Source organism: Accipiter gentilis, chromosome 18, assembly GCF_929443795.1.
Source record: "Accipiter gentilis chromosome 18, bAccGen1.1, whole genome shotgun sequence".
NCBI classification, from domain to species: Eukaryota; Metazoa; Chordata; class Aves; order Accipitriformes; family Accipitridae; genus Astur; species Astur gentilis.
The window spans coordinates 28,952,647-28,974,985 of NC_064897.1; the positions used below are offsets into that span (position 1 = coordinate 28,952,647).

General features: G+C 44.4%; 1 protein-coding gene across 1 annotated transcript; it reads left to right on the plus strand.

Moving 5' to 3' along the window:
- The first annotated feature begins 15 nt into the window (after positions 1-15).
- ACO2 (aconitase 2) lies at positions 16-22,155 on the plus strand. Its single transcript, XM_049821533.1, has 18 exons — positions 16-125; positions 5,932-6,074; positions 7,155-7,413; positions 9,683-9,775; positions 11,767-11,925; positions 12,330-12,480; positions 13,786-13,890; positions 14,150-14,241; positions 14,526-14,631; positions 15,708-15,865; positions 16,946-17,019; positions 17,735-17,846; positions 18,040-18,162; positions 18,357-18,512; positions 19,649-19,840; positions 20,651-20,783; positions 21,098-21,219; positions 21,655-22,155. The coding sequence occupies exons 1-18, from the start codon at positions 90-92 to the stop codon at positions 21,796-21,798; spliced, it is 2,358 nt and encodes a 785-aa protein (XP_049677490.1). The 5' UTR covers positions 16-89; the 3' UTR covers positions 21,799-22,155.
- The last annotated feature ends 184 nt before the right edge of the window (positions 22,156-22,339 follow it).

Consider the following 22,339-nt stretch of genomic DNA (forward strand, 5'->3'; position numbering starts at 1 on the left):
CCCCGCGGCGCCCCCGCCCGCGCGCCGGAGGCCTGAAAGGGGCCGCGTGACGCCATCGGGGCGCGACTTCATCTTTGTCAGTGAACAAAATGGCGCCGTACTGCGTCCTGGCGGCTCGGCTGCGGGTGAGCGGGGGGGCGGTGGCGGGCGGCGGGCCGGGGGAACGGGCGGCGGGGCGGGAGCCGCGGTGGGGCGAGGACCGTTACCCGCCCGCCCGCCCGGCGGGCAGGCGGCCGCAGTCTCCGGGCCGGGCCGTCCCCTCCTCCGCGTGTAGGTCAGCGTGTCCCCGGCGCGGCCTAGCGCCCCGTTTCCATGGCGATGGCGGGGAGGGCTGCGGCGGCAGCGCGGCCGCCTCCCGGGGCTCGGGGCAGGGTGTGTGCCGCCACCGGGCCCGGCCAGCCCTCAAGGTGAGCGCAAGGTGAACGGGGAGGCGGCCGGCCAGAGCCCGCCTCGCTGGGCCGGGCTCGCTGTCAAACCGCGGGCCCGGTGGGGCGGTGAACCGGAGGGCAGGGGCCCCAGGGGGAAATAAAAGGCCTTTTCTGGGGACGTGCTTCTTTCGTCCTCTCGTCTTCGGTTTCTTGTCCTTCTCAGGGTGCAGCAGCACAAGGTGACCGACTCCTCGTTGTGTGAGCGAGCAAGCGAGCACAAAGGCTGTCTTTTGGTGGCTTTGCTTTGAAAATCCCGCTTTTTAATGTGAAGGGAGGCCTCTGGGTGAAAAAGATGCTAGGGTCTCTATGTAAACGGGACCTTGGAAGGCTGAAAAAGCAGCTGGGACAGGCACAGAAACTGCCCTTTTATTTCCAAGGCAGCGATAGTGATTCTTGTAGTCTTGTCTGTTGTGACCTCTAAAAATCACATCTGCCTGTAATATGAGCTCACCAGAGATTTGCTCACTCTAGACATTATTGTCTTTAACCTGTCCTCCGTAATAAAAATTTCACAAGCCTTTAAAGCCTGGAAGGCAAATGTTGGGATGCAATTCTCTCTTTTTTTTTTTTTTTTTTTTTTTTTTTTTTTTTTTTTAGGGCTGCTAACAGGGATGAGGAAGCCTGTGCTCCCCTTAATAAAGCATGTGATGAAGTCAGGCAATTTAACTTCTCAGTTTGCCATTTGTGACCTTGGCCAACATGTTCTGTTTTCTTAGGGAGCCAAAATGAGAACTTGGCTTCTAGTATTCGGACAGTACTTTGTGAAGCTCAATTCATGTTTTGTATTACCTTCCTACCTTAGAGTTAGGTATTTTAGTAAAGTATAGCTTTTTTAATTTAAGCAAAAGTTACAGCATAGCACCGTTTCAGTTAACTTTGTATATTCATTCTTAATTATAAAACAGTTTTTAATTTGTCCTTTGAACAGAAATGACTACTCATAAAATGAAGGCCTTCTTAGAATAATGAATTGGTTCTCGTTTTGTGGTGTGTCATTGCATGAGAACAAGCAGCTGTTTGCTAAAATTTCTATAATGTAAAACAAAGGCTGCGCTAGCACAGTGAATATGGGGAATTTAGTATTCTAGGAGGCTGTCTTCTATTAGCAGGCTCAGGGTACATGGTTTTTTTCTCTCAAAGACTAAATCTGTGATGGTAATTAAATATGCTTCTAGGTGATCTCTTTAGGAGGCAAACAATTTTTGCCCATGCGTAGTAGCCTAGAGTTTAATGAATATGAGAATCACCTTGCCAATCACTGTGATAGTGCTAGCATTGACCATGGCACATGTTATTAATGTCGGTTCTACTCACCTCCTGTCCGAGAACTGTTTTGGAATTGGAACTGCATAGGAAGCTTATCTCTGAGGGAAGTAAATTGGAATTAGCCTGGTTTGGGCTGACTGTCCTATTTAAAGTACAATTCTTCTAATAGCCTTGAATAGTCAAGATCTTTTTCCTGCCTGTCTAAGAGATGCTTTTACTAGCATCCTGTTTCTCAAGCCACATTGGCTGAGGATTGACTGAAAGAGTAGTACTATAAGACTCTAAACCATCTGAAGTATCAGGGGTTTATTGAAGGCCTGGTAGGTAAGTACTGAAATTATGTATGGGAATCTTTGTGTATGCTGGCAAAAAACAGTGCTGGCTAGAGCTAAACTGATCTTCAGAACCCTAATTTTGGTTGCTCTTTGGAGGTGGGTCAAGAAAATTAGTCGGCATTTACAATTTGATTATACCACACTGCTTTTTTTAGGCTGAATCGTGGTTAATGTTGGAAAGTTGGCCAGTGTTCTTGCATCAGGAAAGATGAGGAAAGATGGTATTCTGGGTTTCAGCTAGGATTTCTAGGACTGATTTCCCAGATTGGAGTGCATGTAGCACAGTTGCTACTCTTTTGAACATGAGCTTTTTGCTTACTGGACTTGTCTACCATATCTGCTGCCAAAATGTGAGTTAGTTTCTGAATTCAGACTCCCCTTGCATCTGGACCATTCACTGTAGTGAGCTAAATGCAAGACAGCTAGCTTTTCAAGATGAGCTTTTAAAATCTATAGAGGTAAAGTGTTGGCTTCTTTACAAAGATTTCAAAAAATAATGACCCATTTACTAGGCTGGCTTTTTTGTGTCTTTTAAGGAAGCTTTTCACTTGCCAAAATACTGATAGTCTTAGGAGCCCTGTAATGATTACTGCCATTTCTTTTACTGAAATCTGAATAAGGACACTCAGGTGCTAGGGTAATAAATTCAATGCTAGATGAGAGGAGATCACTTGGCAGCTGTTTGCTGGGTGGTTGGTCTGGAGATGAACATTTCCTAGATAAAAGGGAAAATGTGTAGATTGCTGGCTGCCTACTTCCCTTGGCTGTGGGTCTCAAGGCACCTCTCAGTACTCAGTAAAAAAACTGCCACAGAAGCCCCCCACACCACCTACTATTTCAGGGAAGAGTGGGGGGAATGAAGCTGGAAACTGTTAGGCTTGTAGCTTTTCCTTAATCTTGTAGTTCTGCCATGCTGTTTCTGAGGATGCAGTGGAAGAAGGACAGGCATGGAGAATTGACAAGTGTGATGAGTGATATGTTGTAGATTCTTTATGAGGAGAGATTAGGCTTTTGAACCAAGCAGTGTACGCTGTTGCTCATTGGTGGTGGTGGATCCTTAGGCTTGCTGTGCGCCCATGTGAGAACAATCATGTGGAATCAAATTAATTTCTAACAGCAGAGATGTGGGATGAGATTTAGATCCCAGTAAAATGAAGGTAGCACTTTTTTAATAGGTGCCTTTTAAAAGTCTTATGTAGAAAAAAATTATTTTCTAGTCTTCTGAAACGGATTGGCCCAGGTGATTATTTTTCCCCAGTCTTACTGGCCATCCCTGAAACGGACCTTCAGTTTTCGAGCCTTCTCTTGCCAATCTCCATGTCCAGACAGGATCCTTCACCTCAGACATGCTCCCTTTCTGCTTCTGGTAGCCTGAAGTTGTGGTCAAGCAGGAGTCAACTACTTTGTATCACTACTTCTGTGATTATGATTTGAATAAATACTACATTTCATCAAGCCATTTCATGAAGTAACAAGATGCATAGACATGTATGTTTAAACGGAAAAGATTTTATCTGAATTTTATCTGGAAAGTTTCTTTGTACCTCTCTTTGAAGAGCCCTGCCTCAGATTTTTATAATAATCAGCTTTGGTCCCAGGCAAGACTAGAATGCTATGAAGCTTCTGCCATTACTTTAATGTGCAAATCCATTCTTCTGTATGCTGAATTACAGTGAAATTTAGCTTTCAGTTTACTGGGTGACAAGGAGAAACACTGCTAATCAGTTGTGTTGCAGGGTTGGGTGGGGGGTGGGAAGAAGGAATTACTGCATTAAACCAAAATACTGTTCCTGGTCTGGGGAAGAGATTATTTTTCCATGAACATTGATGAAATCCCTCAATGTTTTTTCCAGCCACTCCAGCACTTGGAGACTTTCACAAGATAATGGATATCTTGTGAAGTGAAGACATTTCCACAGCATTAATTGTGCTGGATAAATGCTTAATTAAAAACAAAAAAAGGGGGGGCAGAACAAAACAAACACAGAAGTTATGTGGCTACTAGGTAAAGAGCAGCTTATGTATGTTAAACAATGAGAGGCTGGGTGGTGTTTGGTTTGTTTTGGGTTGGTTTTTTTTTGGTTTTTTTTGCTGGTGGAAGAAGGAGAAGTCTCAACTCTGACACCTGTGATACATTCTGGAAGTTCTAAGCTTAAAGTGGAGCACAGTGAAATTTGATGACTGGGTTTCATTTGCACGCCTGGAGGAGCAGTGCCCTCTCTTGTACCCCCATGTTCATTTCAGTTATTTAACAGAAGTGGTGTGCAGCTGCTGTAGGTCTGTATTGCTCCTATCAAAAGCTGCATAACTTATAGCTGAGGATTGTTTGGTAAAAAAGCAAACTACACCCTTATTGCTAGTGTGCTGGCTATTATGATCTCGTCTAGATTTCCTGAACTTTTTATCATGTAAGATACTAACAAATGTTATCAAAAGGACAATAAAGCAAGAGATTTGGATGAAAATTGATGATGTCTCATTGATCGTGATTATTTCAGGCAATGTTTTCAATGCTGGTAACAAGAAAACTGGAAAAAATATTCACAAGGGAAAACTAAAAATCTTTGAACAGATCTAAAGAATTGACTAGCATTTTTGACAGTGCAAAACCAGTGGTAGGTACTATGATTGTGTTCTGTGTGAGGAATATTTGCTGATTTACCATCATACATACAAAAGGAATATTTAGTGCAATAATGCTATGTTTATTAACCTGTACTTATCAAAACTTTGTAATGCCGAAGTAGAGGATGAATACAAAAAACAGGATTAAGATTGAAGTGTAATATTGGAGGAGGAAGAACTCTGAACTCTTGTCTTCAGTCTGTTTCCAGACTTCCAGTGCTGATGAGTGAGACTTTCAAAGGATGTACGAAATGCATGTGCCAAATCCTTGGAAGTTTTTATGGAGGTTGCCCTCTGACTCAGTTTGCAAAGCTGCGTGAGAGCCTTTTAACGCTGGGCACTGACCTGTCTCTTTCAGGTCAGGTGCTGTAAAGGTGCTCGCCGTAGCCTGCCCTTCTTCTGTGTTCCAGGGAACTGTTTCACTGTGGAGGCTGCCAAGCAAAATTTGGGCCTTTTTTTCTATGGCATTTTCTTCTGATGTGTTCAGCTCACAGTATCTGTCTTGCTGTTAACTCACCTGTAGGGCACGTGCAAGGCTTTTCTTAGGGGAAAGGTGAGGATGCCTTTGTGAGATTGAAGATAAATAGCACGTGGATCTGTGCAGCCAGGTTAGTGAAGCTGATGCAGTTGTTCCACATCTTGCCTCTCTCCTGCTCTGCATTACATCGTAGACCAGGCACGTACATTGAAGTCACTCTAGCTCATGTTGAAATGCGGCTCATCTTATGTGGAAATGTAATAAGCTTTGTAATAGTATGCAGGGACCCTGCATAGGGAGCTTGGTATGTGATGGTGGAACAGATGGGTATCTACTCAGTCCCATACTGTGTCACCTGCAAGTCCTTCAATATAAACTCAGTACCAGTGAGCAAATACAAACCTAGGGTTAGCTTGCTTTGGAAACTGTGTAGGTTCTTCTCCACCATGGCTGTAGTATGCCTGGAGTATAGCAAACTGGTGTTTGCTTCAGGATTAGTTCAGCATTGTCTGAAAGCAGATTTCTCACTGAAAGTGTAAGGCATCTGGTGCTATAAATAGACATGTAAAATAATTTGGTAGATGCTACCTGTTCTGGGTAACCTGCTGTCTCACTGTTTAACATAATACACAGTATTGTATTATCAAAAGTTCACTGGGTGCCTTTAAAAACGTTTGCAATTTTTCTATTCCTCAGCCTGTACAATCCCAGGAATAACAACTGAAAAACAATTGGTTTATTGGTATGCTATAGGAACTCAATCTGCAAAATTCCAATGCTAATACTCTCCTTTTTCTAGCATGCCTTGAATAGTGGGATACGACGCTACCATGTTGCTCCTGTCCTGTGCCAGCGGGCCAAGGTGGCCATGAGCCACTTTGAGCCCAATGAACACATAAATTATGAAAAGCTGGAAAAGAACATCAACATTGTCCGTAAGAGGTAAGAATGGAGGAGGGAAGGGTGGGGCTCAATATGCAGAATTTAGCTCTGCAGTGATGGGAGAGGAGGAAAAAAAATGTCATGGGGCCCTGGCATAGGGCGTATTTGCTGGGGAGAGCAGTTTTGAGTAGTGGCAGCTGCAGATGTAGTGAAGCATGAGAGGTAGTGTCTCCACATAGTGGTGGGGCACTGTGGGAAGGGTTGAAGGTTACAGTGAAGCACTGTGACATGTAGAGAACCAGGCCAGTGCAGAGGAGGTGCTAAAAAGGGCTCTGTCCTCTGTTTAATGCCCACCTCGAGGAGCCTTCGTATTGGCCCTTGCTCCTTTCTGGGGAAGCAGCGTGTGGGCAGTGGTCACTATAGGCTAATGCTCCTTTGCACTGTGTTTCGACAATGAATGTTCTCCTGTGTTCCACTGTAGGCGTTAGGCATGGGAAGGAAGGCTAGGAATTCATAGCATATGTAAACACAGTGACCTTAATCTGCTGATAGGCTTGTATGCCTGCTAAGTTGTCATTCCTGCTCCACTTACCTTGGCAGTGGTTTGTATGACATGTCCTTCAGTCTTTGCATCCTTTGTTAAATGTGGTAGCTCTCATTTCAAGTCATTATGTCTACTTAGTTACTTCTCAGAAGATCTCACCACTGATATAAATGGGTTCCTCAACTGATACACCTGCAGGGTGAAAGGTCTGAGGTTGTAGAACTCTGCTTAGTTGTACTTGCTTTGGGATCTGGTATTTATGAATTGAGTCTGACCTCTGTCTCACCTCCACGTTTGCTGTCCGGAGGTATGACTCAAGAAATGAGCAGAGTCAGTGTTTGGTTTACTTTATAGGAAGATTATAAAAGAAAGCATAAAGTGACATCAATCCATATACTTTTGAACTTTCTGGACTGAGCCCTTGTTTTAGCTGACTGCCAGTTGATATTTTAGTGCTGTAAGAAGAGCATGCAGGTTTCTGTGTGTTCATAGGTCTTAAAAGTCTGAGTGATACAGGGAGGTGTTCTGTTACATGCTTAAAAGGGCAAATGTTGAGGTACTACACAAGATGCAGATACTAAAATTCTACTCCCCAGGCTTGACCGTCCCCTGACCTTGTCTGAGAAGATCGTATATGGACACCTGGATGACCCAGCAAAACAGGAGATTGAGCGGGGCAAGACCTATCTGCGCTTACGGCCAGACCGTGTGGCCATGCAGGATGCCACTGCTCAGATGGCAATGCTACAGTTCATCAGCAGCGGACTGCCAAAAGTGGCTGTGCCTTCCACCATCCACTGTGATCACCTCATCGAAGCCCAGTTAGGTGGTGAAAAGGACCTTCGAAGAGCCAAGGTCACTACTGCAGAGACTTAAATTCTGTCTGTTTAAAAGCCTCTTTCCAGTTGAAGGAAGAGATTTTATTTTTTTTCTTCCCCAGAAGGACAGCCATGAATCAGATAGGGTAACAGATTGCCTGTGGTGGTCAGCTCTGTAGAGGGGTCAGATGCAGCAAAGAAACAGAGTAAACAGATCTTTGGGAGTTTTTCAGCTGAGAGTGATCCATTACATGGTTTAAAGGACCGTAAATATAGGAAAAGCTAGTCTTAATCTGTTAACGATGGAAGCCCAGGTCATATACATGTTCTGGTGGAGAGTGAGAAGCTATTTCAGCTAAGGGAAAAGGAAAAATCTATTTCAAAGGGAAAGAAAGGAAGACGGATTACTCTAGAGAGTTATGCTGTTTATGCCGCAGTATGGCAGCGTGAAAAACTTCCTGAACATGTGTCTGCATTACACTGGTGTATCCTGTGAGGGGGGAGCAAATAACTACTTTTGTTTCCCAAACCATTTGGTAGTGATTAGCTGAAGAACACAGTGAAGCATGTGCAGCTTCCAGGGCTAGTGAGGCTAGGTATAAATGTGTATAGAAGCATGGAGAATGTTGGGTTTTATTTGGGAATTTCAGTGTGGTGTTTGTCCACCTACTGATCCACTGCCATTTTTAAATTTCCTGCTGACTGTTTTACTGCTTATTCCTCTCTAGGGGCTTCTGTTAAATAGAGACACAGTCACCTCTGTCCTACATACCACAATGCATCTGCCAAGGAAGAACATACTCTTAGCATAGCAGGGAGGTGGGGGAAATCTTGTTACTCCAAGTAGACCTAGCCCAAGTCCACTGTCAGAGCAAGGAGGAATTGCGCCTTGGATGTTGATACCAGAATTTAAAAACAGTAAACAGTTTGTGGGGGCTCAGCTGCATTTTAAGATTTTAGTCCATATCTATTCTCAGAAACTCCTGATGTTGAAGTAGCTGCTTCTGGCTTCCTCCTTTAGGCCACGCTAAAGCAACTTACTTATACCACTCAGGAGAGAATTTGGGAGTTCTTGCTCTGCTTGTCTCAGTCATAAGTTGTACAATTAAGAATTTGGGACTTACTAAATAAGACAGTTTCTTTTCTTCCCTTCACCTTCTGTCTTCCCCTTCCCCTTATTCCTGCATTTTTCTCTGTAGTGCAATTATATTTGCTGCAGCCCTGAGCTGAGCAGAGTCCCTCCTTTGCCATCCACTCTGAGCAGAGCAAGTAAAGGTCCTGCCTTCTTCTGACTGGGTTCTGCTTCTGCTGCTGCCAGTTGGCACACAATGAATGCTGGCAGGCCAGAGGGTGGTTTGGATCTGCTCCTGGCACATCAGCATGCTTTATTGGGGGAAGGATGCACAAACAGAGTGAAGTGACTGGACTCCCAGTGGAAAACAGGGCTTAAAGAACTGCTGCTGCCTCATGGGAAACTTGAGCAAATGCGTGCTGAGACAAGTCTTCCATTATCTCCAGTTTCCCCTTTCTCTTTATTCTGAAGCATAGCTGTATGAGAACAGTCTTTAAGAAACTCTCTCCTCCTAGTGCTTATCTTATCTACTCTGCCACTCCTCTGCCAAGAACTATCAGGACATAATAGTGTCATACTTCCTTGGCAACCGTGGTTATTCTCACAAGCAATTTTCACGGTGTGACCTCCACCAATAATGGTGCAGCAAGAAAGGCAGCATTGTGTAAGTCTTAAACAGGGGACTTGGTAGAATGAGAAATGACACCCACCAACTCCCCTGGCAGCGAGCAACTTCAGTTCCATTTCTTAATCTGTAAAAATAAAGCCAAAATGCTTATCTAAGGGGTTTGAAATGTCTGCAAAGCATCTGTAAAGCAAAAGGAACAGCTGGTAGAGAAGAAAGGAGGGGCTAGAAGAAGAGGGAAACAGGAAAAAAAACCCCACCCCAACCCTGAGAATACAAGAAATGAGCAGAGCATTTTTAAATGCCTTATTGGCAGGGTTTTTCTTTAATTGTGCTATTTCCCTTGTGCTCTTTGGAATTGGAAACTAAAAAAGATGCTTTAGTAGAGCTACAAGTTGGATGAAATTAAATGGCCTGTTACAACTGACTGGCAAACAGTCTTGATCCCTTTTTGTTTTAAGAGTGATGTGCACCTCCCCCTAGCTGCTACAAAACTGTGGCGCAAACTACAGACAGGCATGGGAGGGAAGGGAATGTGTTTGAATGAGCTCCTGATGTATGGAAGAACAAAATGTGTTACTAATGCTGTGCATTTCCCTGTGTGAATAGGACATAAACCAGGAGGTGTACAACTTTCTAGCAACGGCTGGTGCCAAGTATGGAGTGGGATTCTGGAAACCTGGGTCAGGAATCATTCACCAGGTAAAGTGTGTGTGTGTATTTGCACTCTTTGAACATGGCAGTGGCTCTTTTACCTTATGGTGAAGAGAGAGCTCAAGTGCAAACCATTGGAGAATTTTACCAGCTTAGGGCAATAACTGGCTTTCCTTGAGGTGGGTGAGGTTTCTTGCTTGCTCTCTCTCAGTTATCTTGACAACAGTGGTTTTTCTTAAAGGTTATTTTGGTCAAACTGTAACTTGATGCATGATTAGGTAGTGCCAAGAGCATGCCACGTGAATCACAGAAGCTTGAAATATCTTAACTGCTTGTGGGCTGGCTCCTCTTGCTATGATTGTGACAGTAAGGTGATGCCATGAAGCTGGCTACATAGGGCTAATGTGAATTGCTTTTGGTGGTAAGGAAAGCTGCTTTGGGAACCTACTTTTTTTAGGGTGGTTTTGTGTATGTTTGGTTCCATAAAAACCAGGAGAGTATATAAGGACACCAAACAGAGCAGCTTGCTTTAAGTACTCAAGAACGGCAACACATAACAAGTAGCGATGTGAACTGAATAAAATGCAAAACAGTTTCCAACCGTTTCCAAGTAAGAGATTCCCTTGTTATAGCACTTGCACCTTAAAAGAATATGACTGTCCCAAGATAACTTGGCACTTAATGAGGCTTTTTGTTCTTTAAAACCACCACCTGTGGCAGGATTTCCCTAACTTGCTCTTGGTTGATTTGCTTTGTGGGTCCAGTAGAGATCTTTCATTGGTCCTCTGGGTGGCAGGCAGTAAAAATTGAAGTGCAACACAAAGCAAAAGGGGTGGAGAGGAGAATGGATAACTGGTAAGGATCCTGTCAGCAGGGAATATGTGACCAGGTGCGGTCAAGAGCTCTCTGCTATGTTTTCTTAGCTACAAAATGAATTACTAAGGTTACTTTAACTTGGTGTGTCACAACAGAGAAAGGAAATAGAACAGGTGAACTCTCCAAAAGGTTATGGGAACACCTCAGGTCATTTATGCTCAGAAACCACTCGTAACATCTGTCACGTGGCAACATAGCTCAGTGTCGGGGTTACCAGCTTTCCTGGGGCTGACTTTCTTCAGCTGGAGAAAATTGGTTGTGTTGTATAGCTTCAGAGTCCAACTCTGGCAAAATGGGGCCTTGAGAGTGACCTTTCTTGCACAAGTATATTAATGGGAGCTACAAGCAGGTACAGCTGGAAGTACTGGAGGCAAAACCTTGGGTCTTCTCAATAAGGGACCCACTTAGTTCTTTCCACACTGTTCTGTAATGCACGTGCTGTGAGTTCTGCGCTTCCCAGAAAGGTGGTCCATAATGTTGGTATGGCACATACGCAGTGAGAAGTTCATTGGCTTGAGTTCTCTACTGTTTTGTTGCCATAGAATACTCATAATTTTTCATTAAAGAACTGTTTTGTGGCTTTGCTAGTAGTTGAAGAGTATTGTGTGGAATCAGTAGCAGCAGTAAGTGAAGAGGAGCCTCTTGGTGTATTTGTGAGGGATTCTTCTATGTGATTAGGTTTTGGCTAACAGCATGGGTTGGAGGAGCCTGCTGGTATTCTACTGCTACGGGAGCATAGAGACTATGAAAGGTCTCGCTAGCACTGGATAGGTGAACTGATTTGCTCAGCAGTTGATTAAGGGTGTGGAGACTAAGGAACAGACTCTTGAGCCCTAACAAAGGTGACACCTTAGCAAAAGCCTAAACTGGAAGGAAGGAGTCTTCCAGTGAGAAAAAGGAGATCACTTTTTAAGTTTTCTTACTATCCTGGGACAAGCAAGGATCCCGGGGCTGAGACTTGTTACCTCATTCTGTCATTACATCCTGCACAAGGAGTTTGAAACAGAAGTGAATTTCTAATCCAAACCAAACTTAATTACTTTCTTGCTACTGAAATCTGCAAATACAAACTGATCTAAATTCTTGTTCTTGTCTTCTTTCTTGCTGTCTTCCCCCTCTTTTCCCAACAAACAAGCAAGCAAACAATCCATTTTTATTTTCAGATCATTCTGGAGAACTACTCCTACCCTGGGGTTATGCTGATCGGCACAGATTCGCACACCCCCAACGGAGGTGGCTTGGGAGGAATCTGCATTGGTGTGGGTGGAGCTGATGCTGTAGATGTCATGGCAGGAATCCCCTGGGAACTCAAATGCCCAAAGGTAGGAGCAAAAGGAATACTAATCCTCGATGTGAAGGGTGAGATATAAGATATGTAAGAAATGTTTACTTTCAGGCACTACTTATATAAGGCACTATATATCATTACAGTGTTGTTTGTAATTGCACACTGGCTTAAACAGCTGCTCTGTGATATATTGGTAGCTTTGAGTTTCCATTTCCAGCTTTTTTATTCAGGGACTGATAGTGATAGATGAGTATTGATCTCCCTTCAGTTGGCCCTCTCAGTGGTGTCAGCCCTTGTGCACATGTTCTGATACTTTAGGATTTTCTCCTTTTTGGTACTGTGACCACCTAGGTTCTTTGGAAAAATTCTGAGGAATTGTTTTGGCTGGTGAAAGGAAATGGTGTCAGTATTTTTTTTTTTCCCATTAATGTTGCTCAGGTTATTGGTGTAAAACTGACTGGCAAGCTTTCAGGCTGGAGTTCTCCTAAAGATGTGATCCTGAAAGTGGCTGGCATCCTCACTGTCAAGGGTGGAACAGGAGCCATCATCGAATACCACGGGCCTGGTGTGGATTCAATCTCTTGCACTGGTAAGACAACACTGATCTCTTATCTGAGTGGATTGTTGTTGGAGCTGGGTGTTGAGATGTCTGTGGAGGCTGGGAAGGGAATTGGGCAAGAAGTACTAAATGTTCTCCTTTAGCCTGGCTGGGTGATAAGTATATGGCAAACTGGGAGAGTGGGTGAGTGGTGTAACAAGATAGCACTCCGTCTTGGTGAAAAAGTGACCTCTCCGTTAAATCTTCTTGTGACTTTGAGAACACCGAGTAGTTAATTGTGAAGAATCCTTTAAGATGGTGTGTCAGGATAAGAGTAAGGGTGGAAGTATTCTGGCTTATGCTTAGAGAGTGAAGATGTCAGAGAGAAAGGATGACATTTTCATTTCAGCCTGAAATAAGCTGTGGATAGAGGAAACAAACAGGTTGAAGGGGGTATATGGGTGACAGCTGCTGAAGAAAAAGCTTTTTAGGAAAGCAGGGCAGAGGGGAGACCAGAAGGCAGCAGCAGTTTCTAACATGCAGTCTTACATTAGCTAATTGTGGGGGTCCTGGGTGCTGAATTTGAAAGAGCAAAAATGGCAGTTGTCTGTAATGATGCTTGTTAGGACCAAATTACAAGAAGTGTCCTTTCCTTTGGCTTGAAGTGCAGCCTTCAAGCTGGGCTTCTCTCCATTTGCATGGCTTGGCTGCAACTTGGAATATTGGGTTTTACAAACTGAGAGCAATTTGGGATTTTTCTTCTGTGAAATCAGAGGAACTTGACCTGCGATATCTGCTTCTAGCTTACTAAATGTAAAACAGCAGCTTCTACAGCTTCATTGCTGTGTCCTTGAAAGGCATGGGTGATCCCAGTGCCACGAGCAAATGTGGTTTTCTTTTATATTGTGTTCCATCACTAGAAGCTTTTTATTCAACCCATTATATTTCTCACAAATTTCTGGCTCTTACAGTAAAGAGAAAGGAGATGGTAGGGATAGACAGGATGCTCATTGCAGGTAGCAGAGACACTGATTACTGCTGTAAATATATTTGGTGCTCAGTGCAGACAGGGGGTTCCCTGTCATCCCTTCCAGTATCTGCAAGAATCAATGTAGCTTTCAGCTCCTTCCTTGCAGAAAAGTCTGGTTGCAGGCACGGTATCAATCAGAAAAGTTAGGGGCTGAGCCAGCTATTGTGTAGTCAATGTGTCTGCTCTGCTGTGGAATTTGGTTTCAGTGGCTAATGTCCTGATCTCTCTTGGCTTTGCTGTCTTTCCCATGGACTGACTTTTGAAGAATTGAATGGCCTTGGACTTTCTCATTGACGCTGTGGTCTCTTCTCCCACTCCTTCTCTAGGAATGGCAACAATCTGTAACATGGGGGCTGAAATTGGAGCTACGACATCGATCTTCCCTTACAATGCACGAATGAAGAAATACTTGGGCAAGACTGGGCGAGCCGGTAAGGGTTTGGGGGTTGAAGTGGGTAGAAGTGTGGGTTCAAGTGAAGGCATATGCTGGGAGCAGCATCCTCCTACAATGGTGTCTGATGCGGCTCCTGACCTTGCATGGTCCCGTAGGTTGTCTGATACAAGTGGGGAGTCTGTAGAAGAAGTGGCTGGGGAAGTATATGGTGGACCCCCTGTGTTTAGTTCTTCCAGGCTTCTTCTTTTCCGTCATATTTGCTGCACTTTTCAGATCTCTCTTCTCGCTTATTCCAGACATAGCTGCACTGGCAGATGAATTCCAGCAACACTTGGTACCGGATTCTGGTTGTCAGTATGACCAGGTGATAGAAATCAACCTCAGTGAGGTAAGGCTTCCTTCCTGCTTGCCATCTTGGATGTTGTGATGTGACTCTGCTTTGTGTGAATGAGTACCAAGCTGGGGGTTTGATGTGACATCCCTGGTGCTGTGCTAGAACATATAAAAAACACTTGGGTCTGCTTCACTGACAGCTCCTGCTCTGGTGTTCGTGTAGAAGAATCCTGTTTAAACATCTTCCAGATAGAGCTATGAAAGGAATTGATTTGCTGCTGTGTTTGGGGTTTTTTTCTTGGCTACTGAAATTTCTGACTTTGTCACTGTTTCTTAAAGCTGAAACCGCATATCAATGGACCTTTCACACCAGACCTGGCGCACCCTGTGTCAGATATTGGTGCTGTGGCAGAAAAGGAGGGCTGGCCTGTTGATATCAGAGTTGGTGGGTAGCATTTGCTCTTTCCTCTGCCTTCATCCTTGTGACATAAATGTTGCTGTCTTGGGATAAGCAGTTAGTCACGTAGCTTGGGATCCAATCCTTTAATTACTGCCGTATGTCCTTTGACTTTGGTGCAGTGTCATCTCTTCGTGGCCATATGAATTTGCTGGGAAGAGTAGTGACCACTGGGGCCAGATGTGTGGGATGAGATCTGGGATAGTTGGAGTGATTTTAATCTCAAGAGGCAGACAAGTTTTTTTTCCTTCTTGGAAACTTTGAATGATTGGGCTGCTGGGAATGTTTCCTGTTGAAGAGCACCTTTGTTAAAAGTCTGTGGTGTGGATATGTCTGTTGCAAAGATCTGTCAGGAGCATGACTGTCAGTCGTCCCAGCAGTTGGCTGTTGAGCTCTTGGGACATTAAGTAAAGTTAGTACTTGGTGTCCTAAAGAGCAGGCTTGGATATTTATATATTCACTTGTGGGATGGTAACCTGTTGGCTGGCTTCTCAAGTGTTGCTCACTGGGAGAATGAAAAGAATGCAGATATGTTGTAAAGGCCACATTCCAGGTGGGAAATGTATTATTCAATAGTGTTACAAGTAGGATTAAGAGCAGCTGTAACTGAAAGAATTTTTTTTTTGGTGTCAGGATGGTACAGTATATCCTCATGTGGCCTTCATACTGTAATAAAGGATGCTTTCTTTTCATCATTTCCTCCATTTCTTGCCATCTTGATTTGAAGCCTTTTCTGTCTTTGTGGAACAATACCTCTCTGTGGTAATTTGCTTAACCAAAGTGCAAGTAGGTGACAGTCAGATCTTACAAAAAAACCAAAACCAGACTAGTGACCAGGTAGTGTGATCTAACTGTGCAAGCTCCAAAGCTGGACAAGGGATTGCTTGTGACCACAGTATATTGCTGGGAGGCTTGGCGGTGTTAGTACCTGAAACCATTTCGGATTCCTTGTCAGCAGAGAAGGTGGTTGTCCCTTGTTTTTTCTGGTGAGAGATGGATCAAGGAGAAGCTTCCTAGAACCGGGGCTGCAGTAACCACTTCCCTGTTTCTGTCAAATGCCACAGGCTTGATTGGCAGCTGCACCAACTCCAGCTACGAGGACATGGGACGTTCTGCAGCAGTGGCAAAACAGGCACTAGCACATGGATTGAAGTGCAAATCTAAGTTCACAATCACACCAGGCTCAGAGCAGATCCGTGCCACCATTGAAAGAGACGGTTATGTGAGTATGGCTGCTCTTTACACTTCCAAACAGTCAGTGTTAAACTCTCTTCCAGACAGTACTCGGGAGTCCAAAGGTGACTAATAGAAACCTCCTAAACTTTGTCTTCACTTATCACCAGAGGTGCAATTGCTGAGGTCGTAGCCAGCCTTGTGTTACTGTGCCTTTGGGTCCTGCTGTCACCTTGACAGTGTTTTGACCTGCTACCTTTACTACCTGGGTGTATAAGAATGGGATTGGAACTGGACAGAGCTGAGACAGTTACTGGGAACCAGGGCCCTGAGGAGATAAAAGTATGCATAGCAAGGGATGCCTCACCCTCCTGGGATTCTGTGGATGGCCATGACTGACGAAGGGCTAGTACCCACCTGCAATCCAGTTTTCTCCTTTAAGAACCATTTAGGTGAGCAAGCCCTTTGTCAGAAGGTGGTTCCTATTTTAGACTAAACTTACAGCAAAACTCTGATTTGAAAGGAATGTTTCTGTAGAGGAACCATGGCCTGCTTTCTCCCCTTTTTTGTGCAGAAAATTATGTTTTAATTAGTTCTAATATTTAGTAAAAGTTAGATGTGGGGACCAAGTCTTTACCAAGTGGATATGTCCAGCCAATGCTTAATGCCTCCTCCAACAAAGTCCACAGTCATACCTTTCCTTAATACATGCCCACTTAATTGAATCGTTTTGCTGAACAGACTGAGCAGGCACACACACTTGCCTGCACTGTTACCAATTCTCTCCTTACATGGACAGGAGGTGTGTAGGATATTAATCAGACCAGACACTGCCCTGCAGTCAAATATCTGTGAGTAGCTGGATTGCTCAATTTGAAGCAGGTAGAGAATGGGAACATCGTGGCAAGTCATCCTGTGCTCTTCCTCAGTGGTAACTTATAACTTTACTGGGATCAAACCCCATGTATTTATAAAAGTGACTCAAAACTTGCAAGTGAAACAAGGAAGGAGAATTTTCTCAGGCTTGGTACTTTCTGTTAGAAGACAGGTGTCCTCTTCCCCTGAAAGAGCAACCCCAGAAACGTATTCCAGCCTTTCTACTAGTAACAAAGTTGTTCTCTGCCCCCAGGCACAAATCCTGCGAGATGTTGGAGGGCTGGTTCTGGCCAACGCTTGTGGGCCATGCATTGGCCAGTGGGACAGGTAAAGTGAAAGATGGACCTCACTCTAGCTTTGTATCTTCTAGCTTCTGAAGTGCTCTGTGAAGCCAAATTTGATTGTAAATATAATACACTGGGAATTAAAAATAAATGCTTAAAACCCCATTGGCCATAGCTGTCTGATATGCACTGGAGGAGGAGGAATGAAAGACTGCAGATTTATATTGAGCTTCAGATGAATGAAGCTGCAGAATGGCTACAAGTGTGGCTGCATCTGGAAGCTTCTTACAGTAGGCAAAAAATGGGAAGAGTGATTTCTTATCTGTGAGAGGGTGGACTGGTGTTTGTATGGTCCTTTTAAAATAAGAAAAGTGATTTGGTCCAACTTCAGTCATTGGAGTAGCAGGGAGGAAAAGTCCCCACAGGAAGAAGGGGTGGGAAACATTCTCACGTGGCTTTGTCATTGCTAATGGTGGGGTGTCCAAAGACAATGTACTTAGATGATTATTGTTTAGACAGTTCAACAGTGTGCAACACAAGCTATGAAAACTACTTCAGGAATCAGTGTCTGACTTGGTTTTGTACTGTCCTTGCTTTTAAGTCTGTGCTTAAGGGAGGAAGACAGGTCCAGGCACCAATGCATGTTTCCAAAAGATAGTGATTGCTACCAAAATCAAGCTGGGGGATTTTAGCAGCGGGACATCTAGAAGCAATATTATGCCCTTCAGATTCAATGAGCATGTTTGTTTCTTTCACAGGAAGGACATCAAGAAAGGAGAGAAAAACACAATAGTTACATCCTACAACCGGAATTTCACAGGTCGCAATGATGCCAATCCAGAGACTCATGCATTTGTGACCTCTCCGGAGGTAAGAAACAGCCAGAGGTGGGCTGTGGAATAGTTCAGGGTGTCTTGGAAGCCAATTTCTCTGCCTGCAGAAGAGACCCAGTGTAGCTTGGTTTGTGTTTTGGCTGCTGACTTTGACTTAGGTGTAGGATTTTCAAATTAAGAGATGGGGGGTAGAATATGCCTTTAAATTTGTCATTTTTTTTTTCTTTCAGATTGTCACAGCCCTGTCCATTGCTGGCACTCTAAAATTTAACCCTGAAACAGATTACTTGACAGGAGCAGATGGGAAAAAGTTTAAACTAGAAGCACCTGATGCAGATGAGCTGCCCAAGCTGGTAACTGCTCGGTTTGGAGATGGAGGGAGGGAAGGCCTGTCACTAGTAGTATTTTATATGTAGTAAGGGAACTTTTGTGCACTGACTTCCTTAGTGTAAGAGCTAGAATGGGTGCAGTTGCCTGTATTGGCTTGTTCTGTTCATGTGCTGTTCAGGGTAGCTGAGGCTGACGATTCTCCTTTCTTCTTTGGAAGGAGTTTGACCCAGGCCAGGACACGTATCAGTACCCTCCCAAGGATGGCAGTGGGCAGCATGTGGATGTGAGCCCCACCAGCCAGCGCCTCCAGCTGCTTGAGCCCTTTGATAAGTGGGATGGCAAGGATCTAGAAGACATGCTGATCCTCATCAAGGTCAGGAGTGAAGTGGGGGAACACCAGCTGTGACAGGACTGCTCAAACAGGGGTTTGCATGTCAATTACTAGAAGCTTCGGATATGCCTTTGAGCTATCTGTGATTCCCTCCCCTGCAACCACATTGTTACAGAAAGTGAAGCAAGTGTCTTCCAGCTGTTTCCTTCTGATACTTCTTTCTATTACAACTAAGATTTTTCTCCTTTGGGCTAGTGGTTGGCTAATACCATGAAAAATGAAGCTTGTTATACCATGTAATACAATCCTACCCACACCATGCAGTTTGCAGAATTCATCCCAGTTACAGCCTGCAGTGGAAGAATGGATGGTTCTTTAATTAGCATCTCTAATACCTGACTGATCTGAGATGCATTTTGTCTAAAATGAGGTCGTTAGGAGCTTCTCATCCATCAGTATGTGTGTTCCCATTTTATAAAAAGAGAAATTACTTGACAATAGTTAAACATTGCATTTCAGTCTCTTAATGAAGATGTGGGTTTCTCCTCACTGCCTGTGGTAACAGGATGAAAACTTCAGTTAATATTGATGGGTTCTGAAATGCAGTCGCTTAGGAAATGACCTTCAGGAACATTGCTGATTCTCAGTGGTAGAGAGTTGCAGGTACTCCCAAGGGCCATACTGAGCTGTGCTTGAGTTTTTGACATAGGCAATTCCTTTGCAAGCACTTTGGGACTTCCTGATCGGAAGAAAGGCCATTATCTCTGGTTGGGGATTCTATACTTACAAGCTGAGAAGGTTTACATGCAGATTGGAAAGTTAGAGGAAACACTTGGCATCTTGCTGAACTCCCCCAGCAGGGAGGCTGAGCTGTAGGAGGAAGAGCTTAATTGCTTTTTGTGCCTGAAGAACCTGCTGCTAAGGAAAGTGAGGACATGGCAGGAGGTGTCATGGCTAAGTTCATTTTTGTAATTTACCCTTTGGAACAGGGATGTTCTTCCTGCCCAACACATGCAGAATGACCATTGTGCTCTGCCTTAGTCTGTTGATTCTGTAACAGATGCAATTGTATTGGGTTTGTGCCCTTAAAAAGACATGTGAGGATCCTTCAGAATAAAAAGTGTTGAGGAGGGGTCAAGTCACTGATCCATCTAAGACATTCTTCTACTTCCCTTCAGGTAAAAGGGAAATGCACCACTGACCACATTTCTGCAGCTGGACCGTGGCTCAAATTCCGTGGCCATCTGGACAACATCTCTAACAACCTGCTCATCGGTGCCATCAACATTGAAAACGGCAAAGCCAACTCTGTGAGGAATGCATTAACCCAGGAGTTTGGGCCAGTCCCAGACACAGCCCGTTACTACAAGGTGAGACTTTCCCCTGATACATCTATTTTAAGAGGATGTTTACGCTTTGGACAGTCTGTGCCAAGATGGAGGATCTCACCCTCCTGCTCTCAAGTAACAGCAGCTGGGAATTCACTCAGCGTTGAGGTTTTTTCTTGGGACTTCCTCTGATGATGACAGTTCCTTTAGGAGATTCTCTCCCTGCCTGCTATGGGGAAGAGGGAGAAGGATCTTGTGACCCAGAGGGAACCAGAAATCGTAGATGAAAGGGGAAGAACTCCTTGAGGCACTGCACATCTTACAAGGCATGGGTGTCATCAAACTGCAATAAAATCTCACCTCCTGGAGGGTTTCACCTGTGACTAGTCTAATGTTTAAATAAATTCTAATCTTGTCCCCTTCATTCTTTACAACTTGGCTTAGAACCTCAGGAAATGTCCTTTCACCCTCTGGACAGCTTAGCAGTGGTCTCAGATTGGTTCTTCTAGCAGACGGAGGTTAAAGTTTTGTGGTAGAGCAGGGATCATGGCTGGTGTGAACACTGCTCTGGCACAGGACCATGGAAGGAGAGGTGGCAGCAAGGATTTGCTCTCAGTTTTAAGGGTAATCCTCCTCAGCCCTCATTAGTGAAGGATGGCAGTGCCTAACTGCCATGAAGAGCTTAATTCCTTTCTGTCCTTCCTCAGAACCAAGGGGAGCCTTCTGGGAGAAGGTAGCATAGCACAGCAATGTCAGCAGTGTAGGACTGAAATTAGATGTGTGGGTGGACATTTATTGCTAATTCCTCATTTGAGTGACTGCAGAAATGTAAATCTGTTTCTTTTGTCACAGAAAATGGGTGTCAAATGGGCAGTTATTGGGGATGAAAACTACGGTGAGGGATCAAGCCGGGAGCATGCAGCATTGGAGCCACGTCACTTGGGGGGCAGGGTCATCATCACCAAGAGTTTTGCCAGGATCCACGGTGAGTCCTGCTTCCCCTGTGAGGTGTGTAAACAGGATGTATTTGGTTGGGTAGAAGCAGTGTTCGCTTTGCCACGGGGCTCAACACCTATGGGCATGAACCCTATCTGCTGACAGATCACAAGGTCCCTCTTGTCAGGAATCCTTTTGCATATCTAGTTAGATACGCCACAAACAGTGGGTATGCTGATTTTGCTACAAAGATAGGAATCTTTGTTGCAATACTACTTATGAGAAGCACTAGGCAGCCAGAAGGTAATCCTGATCCCCTGCAGTGTGTCATTACAAGTGTGCTTGGTGGTTTGCTCTCCACAGAAACCAATCTGAAGAAGCAAGGTTTACTGCCTCTCACTTTTGCTGATCCAGCAGACTATAACAAGATTCATCCTGTGGACAAGCTAAGCATCGTGGGGCTGGCAGACTTTGCACCTGGAAAGGTAACTGGGTCTTGGTGTCTTGTCATCGCACTGGGGGGGGCAGGGATGTGCCACTGATGGGGAACGGTGTTGTGCTGTGTGCTTGGGGCCTGCCTGCAGCCCAGGCACTGATGGGCAGCATGGCCTGCAAGCCAGATGAGACACTTTGCACCAGTGGTCTGGGGGGTGAAAGCACAAGCCAGAATCTGGTTGTGTTATTCTGAGTGGTTATGAGAAACCCTCATACAATATTCTGAATTCTGGACTTGTTGCCTTAAGCATGAGTGCTCCGAAGAAGGAACTGCATCCACACTTCTCTGTTATGACCCCCCTGAGCTATCATTCTTCATTTTCAACCCTTTAAAAACATGTAGGAGTTGTCCTGTGAGAAGCTTCAATTAACTTGCTTCCTTGAAAGAGAAGGCGGGGGGAATAAAAACTGTTGTCTTCCTTTAGCCTCTGAAATGCATCATCAAGCATCCCAATGGGAGCCAAGAAACAATCATGCTGAACCACACCTTCAACGAGTCACAGATTGAGTGGTTTCAAGCTGGCAGTGCCCTGAACAGAATGAAGGAGCTGCAGCAAAAATCAAGCTAAGTACGCACAATGCCCCCAGCACACTGGACTCGATTCAGCTTTGGCATTTTCATGAAAGTGCAATTCCATGCCTCCTGTTGGAATAAATGTCTGATCAAATGTAACCATAGCTTCCTTTTTGTTATGGTACTTCCTCTTCACTGACACTATGAAAAGGGAGTGCAGCTAGGCTTACTTTTTGTCTTTTAAATGCCCCAGCTCCCTTTTTCTATTTTGGCTCAATTTCAGTTGTCCCACAGTTATTTATATTTGGAAATAACCAGCTAAGGTGGGTTTGTCTGCTCAGTTGGTTGTTTTCTGTCCATTCACTTTACTGATGGCTAAAGAAATAAAATGAAAATAAAGAATGTGACCATCTCTTCTGCCTTGTGGTGTTATATTCATAATCCTGCTCTTCAGTCCCTGCTTCCTGTCACAGGGAGGGGGAAAAAGAACTTCTTGAAGATGCCTAGTTCTTATTCTGCAAATCCTTGCTGTGCACAAAAACACAGGGTGAAAAAAAGAGCCCTCCCAGCTGTCTTGCACTGTTTATCCCTTGACA